At 43.4% G+C, this 7,177-nt stretch overlaps 1 protein-coding gene across 1 annotated transcript; it reads right to left on the reverse strand.

Annotated features, from left to right (window-relative positions):
- Nucleotides 1–2,138: 2,138 nt before the first annotated feature.
- Nucleotides 2,139–7,177, reverse strand: asb10 (ankyrin repeat and SOCS box containing 10). Its single transcript, XM_079172551.1, has 5 exons — nucleotides 6,715–7,177; nucleotides 4,831–5,098; nucleotides 3,691–4,195; nucleotides 3,037–3,150; nucleotides 2,139–2,839 (listed from the first exon to the last, which is right to left on the reverse strand). The coding sequence occupies exons 1-5, from the start codon at nucleotides 7,040–7,042 to the stop codon at nucleotides 2,654–2,656; spliced, it is 1,401 nt and encodes a 466-aa protein (XP_079028677.1). The 5' UTR covers nucleotides 7,043–7,177; the 3' UTR covers nucleotides 2,139–2,653.

A 7,177-nucleotide genomic window follows, 5' to 3' on the forward strand; every position in this document is an offset into this window, starting at 1 on the left:
TTTTGCAGGCAAATCACTTTTGTTATATTGTGGAAACTTAAAGGCAGGTGTCCTTTTTCCTCGGCGACGCGCAAAACTTTCAGTGCAAAGACGGAGTGGATGGAAAGTAGATCCTCTGCCGTGCTGTCATCCCCGGTTAGTGGACTGCTGCTCCGGATCTCCGCGCTCTATATGCGTCAGGCGGTCGGGCGCTTTGTTGTGAGCCCCACCGCTACCTTTTCCCTCTTATTTGTCACACACTCAGACATAAACACACGCTCTCTCTATCTATCTATCCAACTTCCCCCCGCCCCTCTACGATGTGTGCGTATGTGCGCGCGCGCGCGGAAGAGCGAGAGAGAGAGAGAGAAAGAGAGGGCGAGAGCGCATTGGTTATCATCTGCAATACAAGAGGAATGAAAAGGGGGTGTTTCCCTGGGGGCTCATCCATCTTCCTCAAATTACGCTTCATTTCCTTATTCAGCCTCTGACTCTTTGGCCGTCCTGAGAGGCGGTAGTTTCCCAGTGGAGACCAAATAGACGGGTCGCACCCCCCAACCACCCCTCTCCAAGCCCTCCTCCCCTTTTGCCAGGTTCACCATTGACTGCAAAACGGTGTGAGAGACTGCTCCAGCCCTTCCCCTTCTATAATCGTTGACCACACCAACCCAATCAGCTATTATTAATTTTGATTGATGATAAGTAATTACTCTGGATTCAAGGGACAGCGTAAAACAACGGTGGCTTTTGTTGCGATATTGGGGCCGATGGGCATCAAGAGTCGGGAGGGAGGAGAGGCAGATGTTTCTCCGCTCTCTGTCCCATTCTCCGCGGCTAAAAACAATGCGTTCGGCTTCAGAGAGAGAAAAAAAGAATAGAGAGAAGTGCCGCAACAATTGTTCCCTGGAGAGAGATGCTCCAGTGCGAAATTAGATTCAGATAAAAGGCGTTTATGCGAGGTCAACTGCAGTGTGGACACGGACACATAGTGGCCAAAGTCAAATTTGAGTGATTCCACGTTGTTTGAACTGGGGGGGGATTTAAAAAGCTGTGAATGATAAACTTTTAACGTCTCTCGCCGATCAGCTGTCAGCTAAATCATCCCTTAACTTTTTATTTTTACATATATAAATTAAATAATGCACACATTTTTTTCTGGGAGTTTTAATGCATTCCTGATCCAAAGAGATAAAAAAAAATATTTTCTTTTCTTTAAGCAGTGGTTTAATCGCAGATCATTTCACCTTTTAAATGGCAATGGGAGCTGATGATGATTAGCCCTATTGAGTCCTGCCTGGGCTCTCCAACTGGTCGCCTGATTGCACGAGGACATAAACATATCACACCGACTCTGATTAGCAGTGGAGGGCCCGGCCAGGCTAATTCTTATAATTGCGAGTGACTCCAGCAGCACCTCTCTCTGATCTATTGAAACCATTTGCTCAGCTCCTCTTCCTTTTCTTCTTTGAGGGGAACTCTGATGTTACTCAGCTCCTCTTTACACTTTTTATTAACCGTTATTTATTTTTTTGTTTTTACGTATTGTATTTACGTTTTTTATGACCAAATACAATTTAGATTCATAGAATATTTATAATTTTAATCTATTTCTGGTCTTAAGTAGGCCTCACAGAAATTGACTGTTATAAAAAAATATATGTTTTTATTGTCATAAATGCTCAAAATCTTTTTTTTTTCATTATAAAATTAATTAAATTAAGTCAGCAGATAATTAACATGTGACCATAATAATTCCTCCAACTTAACGTTTTCTTCGAAGATGTCTGATGTGAGAGACTGACAGACAGGTGCAACTTCCTGAATCATGTCGTTTTTTAATTTCTGAATCATGTGACCAGGTCAATCACTTTATCACAACCTCTTGATAAAAAGCACATTTCAATCGTTATTCCGCACGATTTAATGTTGTTTCAGCTTGTTTTTAAAGTTCAACTTCCAACGTGTCTCTTTATATTTAAAGTTGAGTTTGATAACATACAATCTGGTTTAAAAATAAATTTCTTTCATTAATATAGAAACCTATAGAGTATATAAAAAAACGACAGACAGCAGCAGACGACAGAAACATGACAGAAAAAAAGAGAGAGAAATGTAAGACAACAGGAAATAAAAGAAGAGCAGTGACTAGATTACATGGCCATGGTGGAGTATTTTATTTGACATCAAGACTATTTTTGACAGAAAAAGCCTAATTACAATAATACCTTTGGGAATAATTATTTATGCAAATATTTTAAGGCAATCCTCAATGTACAACGCATGATTATTATGCCCATTAACATCAAACTACTGCAATAATTATTATGTATAAAAACAAATACGTCTGAGCCTCTTTACTATCAAGTGAAGAAGTGAAAAAGAGAAGAAAAGTTATATATATTAAAATTTAAAACACATTGTATACCTGATGTATTTGATCAAGTCTAGTCTATAGCTCCCTCTTGTGGTGCAAAATCAAATGTGTAGCTCGAACTGGAATAAAAGTGATATGAGAACAAGCAGCTGCTTCTCTTTTTGAAATGTGTATTTAAACATATTAATAAGTGTATTGCTGCTACAGTTGGTGCCACTACTTTAATTATGATGTTGACTTATTAGCGCCTTCCTCACATGTGGCAGCACTCGGTCTTCATCGGGACTCACACCAACACTTTCAGTGGACATAGTCTCTGTACTCCAGGAGCAAGTAGTTCTGAATGAAGGTGGGCAGATCCAGTTTAGGGACCACCTTGTGCACCCGGCCCTCCAGGAAGATCCTGATCTTGAAGCGAGCCAAGTGCTGCAGGGAGCGAGGGGTCCGCGACAACGAGAAGACGGACTCATAGAACTCTTTGTGCTCCTGGTGAGACAAAATCACAGATGAGATCAGTTGATATTAATTGTCCACGTAAATACCATAAAGAAATTGAAGAAGAGAGATGAACGACACTATCTAAATATATAACATGATTTTTTTTTTTCAAATCTAAAAAGATGTATCTTGTCTTAAAACACCCACAGGTCTAACTTCATGAATTAATTATTTAACAAACTTGCCTTAAAGGCCTCCGATGACACTGACTCCACCCAGGTGTCTGTGACTTTCAGGTGACTGTAGGCGTTCAGCAGGACCTCGATGGTGCGTGGAGATCCACAGCAGTGCTTCAAAACCTGCCAAGAAACACCACAACACAGAGCACAGATTCATATAATCATCATTTAAGTTCATGAGCGAGCTTGTGACTCCATAGAACTGAAGAAATAAAGTAATTAAACACTTGTGAAATGAACAGATTGGTCTTCCCTCCAGGGGTTTAACTGGAAATTATGCAATTAGTGCTAATTAATCTCCTATTAACACTTGCCTAATTAGGAACCAGGCATTTTGTCTAGTGCACGTGGGTTCACTGATGGTTGTAGTCTGTTTCCCGCAGAGTGCAACACTTCATGTTGTGTCATGAAATGGGAATGATTTGAATGTGAAGTTGTGAAGGCTGGAATATTGCAAGGAACAATTTAGTGTTTCAAGACTCTTTCTCAAGGTGTTACATGTGCAGTATGCTAATTATGCAAAATGAGACACCTTGATGAATAATTGGTGCATGCTCAAAATACAATATACTAGTTCAAACCAGTGTGGAATGCTGTGGCTGATATAGAATGCATCCTTTATTTATTTTTTAGAATAACATGTCACTTTCGATTTCCTACCACGGGCAGAGCTCCAGGCCACACCCGGATAGAACCGTGGTTGAGCAGAGCACGGACGATCCTCTCGGGTTGATGGGAGAGCTTGTAGGACACCACCTTCAGGATGTTGTGCATGGGCGCCTCGCCGCCGTACTCCCTGTCGTTAACGCAGGCTCCGTTGGCCAGCAGCAGGTCCACTATGTCTGGATTTGCATTCTTACAGGCCATGTGCAAAGGCGTGTGTTTGTCCTGGTCCACGGTGTGCACGTCGGCCCCGGCCCCCAGCAGCATCTGGCACACCTTGAAGTACCGTTCGAGCTCCTGCACCTCCTGGGGTTGTGAACATGCAGCGATCAGGGGCGTGAGACCCTCGTTGTTCCGTTTGTCCACGGCGGCTCCGTAGCGGAGGTAGAGCTCGGTAAGGTCTGGGAGGCCGTTGCTGGCTGCCACATGTAATGGAGTGTCACTCTCATCTAGAGTGCGACCGTTGATCGCTGCTCCATATTGCAGGAGATTCTTGGCACATCTGCAGAAAGAATTAGCAAGTTGTATTCCCACATAAACATGAGATCAGTTGTCCCCACCATTCTTACCAGATGAAGTACCCCTTCATCAACACCACACGCCACGTTGCAAATGTTTTCATTTAACTTGGATATGGATACTGTTACAGTTACTTTCTTACAAGGCATTATCCTGAACCACTTTCTTCTCTGTTGGCCTGCTAGCTAGTTTTGATGCATCCTCAACAGGAGCCGGTGGTGTTACAGTGAGACTACGTATCTCTTAGAAAAGTTGAATTGATCTGCAATAAATGCACTCTTGCTCATTTCAATCCACTCGGAGGTTTTGCTGCTACGGCCTGTCTTGGTCTGTTATGACCAGTAACTTAGCTGATAGTGGCTAATGCTAGCAAACTCTGGTTAGATATTGTGTTTCACTGATTATATATAACACAGCCGTCTTCTTATTAAAGTTGAATTGTACTCAATAAATGCACCCTTGCTTGAGTCTGGTATGAGCAGTAGCTTATGACAGCTAATTCATTAGCTAATGTTAGAAAAATGCTCAGTATAACTGACATTACAGAGTAAATTCACTGATTCATTAACTCTCATCTTGTGCTTGTTACTTTTTCTACTTGTGTTCTACTTTACTCACTCAAGGGATTCGGGGATTGTGCAAAAGTGCAGCGGCATGAAGCCTTCTTCGGTGACCGCGTTGGCGTTGGCGCCATGGATCAGCAGCAGCTTGGTGCACTCTGTCTGGCAGCTTTCACAGGACTCGTGCAGGGCGGTGGAGCCCCCCGGTGCCAGGTCTACATCGGCCCCGCGCTGCAGCAGGAGTCTCAGGCAGTCGGTGAAGCCTCGGCTAGCTGTGATGTGAAGCGGCGTGGTCAGCTCCTGCTCATAACTCAGTGACCAAAGTCCTGCCAGCAGCAGAGAGTAAAATATAAAGTCAACTTTGGCCTCAACCCAGCAGCAATTAGCAATTAGAACATACTTTATAACATTTTCAAAGTAGCAATGCTTTAATGACTCTTCCCAACACTCAAAATACTCAACAGAGTGCAGGAATGAGTCAGCATTTTTGCACTTCCTGTTCCCTTGACTCGAAATCAATGGGTTTTTGAATAGGTTTTTGATTGGATGCCAAAAATAAAGTCTGCGGTTAACACAAGCTTAAGAGATTTTAAAGTTTTGTTCTACGACATAAAATACGTCCGTAAATGTCTCACGCCTGAATTTTGAAGCTTTATCGTCTCTTGAAAAGGGCGGTTGCTAACAAGTGGCTAAATGAGACAACAAAATGTCACCACACCGACTAGTCCGCCTTCACAGCCTCATTGTGTTTACTCGTGCTCAATCGGCCGTGGTCTAGTTTATTTAAAGCCCAACGTTTCACATTCACATTCCACTGGCTCTTTGACATCGAGGGAACCAGTGTTGCGCTACCTTCCGGGGTTGGCCTGAAAAAAATACATCATCCCTGCAGCACCCTATAACGCGCAATAAAAAAGAAAGACCACAAACTTTTTTGCATAACTTCAGCCAGTTTGATTTAACAATCAAAGCTCAGATAAACCTACTCAGGCCTCCGTAGTTAAATCTGAAGTTCTTCCATTCCTCGATGTTGCTGGTGTCATAAATGGCATCGACAAGGTACTCGTACTCGTTCACGATGCTGAGAACCGTCAGCTCATCGCCCACATTCAGAGAGTTCCAGAACTGCAGCTCACAACCCGAGGCCTTGGCCGTGGCGATCACGTCGTTGCGGTACTTCTTTGGTTTGTGCCACTTAAACGTCGGAGCTGCGTAAGCCATACTGGCTGCTGACTAGATTGTTGGGTTTTTTTTACGTTTTAGTAGGCTGGTTTATCCTGAAGGTAATAAGCGCTTATGATGGTTGTTTGTGCAGATGGGGCTATTTTAGGGTGGTGTTATTTGATATTTTGCTTGGCCAGTGCAGTGGCCTGGAGGCCAATGACTGGTGTGTTATATGTCACCTGCGCACTGATTCAGCTAATTCACTGAGCTCACCGGACAATGCTCTCTTGCACTCAAGAAGTTCGGGGGAAATACAATGTTTTTCAAATGATTTTTAGCAACATCCAGTTTTGCAAGGGCCCATTATTGTTTAACTTGGAGTCTTGATCATTAATTTCCAGGGACTCAATCAGCCAAAACTGCCTTAAAATGTTAGTCTGTCTTCAGTGATAGGCCTCAACTGAGTCCACCTCTTGAGTTTGTTTATGTGGTGGACACATGGTGGTTTCTTTAAATATTGCCTCGTGTTCTTTTCTATAAATATCACATCACTGTTTCTTTAAATACTGGCTCAGGGTGACACATGGCTTGCAGTTGCTTTTTAAAGTTTTAAAAGCAGTAAATTCACTTTTTTCCACAACAACCTATTAGTAATGTCTCTCACTTTTGTTCATTTTGGATGCTGATCTCCAGGAAATAAAATAAAGCCACATAGCTGTGCAAACCATATAAATTCCTGAATTAATACATCTAATGAATGACAAATGTTGTCTCTTACCGTCCCCTGCGGGGACCCAGCGCATGTCCCCTCCCTGTGGCTCGATGATGAGGTTCACTGTGGACCCTCGAGGAAAGAGGTGCTGCATGGCCTCCAGGTCTCCCGTGTACAGAGCGTTCTGGACGACCGCATCTTGGCAGACAGCTGGTGGCACGAAAGTGCTGGACCTCAGTGGTGCCCTGTCCCTGAGCTCCTTCTTCAGCATATAGCGATTGAAGTGATGGCTGGCCAGCTGCTTCTTGTACTTTTGTCTCTCCAGCATGTTGTCTTTATCAAGTTCGAGAGAGCGCAAGGCCGTGGACGTGAAGACAAAGCTACCTCCCGCCATGCTGAAGGTTTTACCTCTTACAGAGAGAAGAGTTTGTGTGAGATGCGTGTGATTAGATGAGGGAGGCCGTCTTAAAAAGGGCCTGTCTCTCTGCTTCTGTTGTTGTTTCTTTCTCCCTGGCTAATGTCCACTGTG

Source organism: Pholis gunnellus (genome assembly GCF_910591455.1).
Source record: "Pholis gunnellus genome assembly, chromosome: 14".
Taxonomy (NCBI): domain Eukaryota; kingdom Metazoa; phylum Chordata; class Actinopteri; order Perciformes; family Pholidae; genus Pholis; species Pholis gunnellus.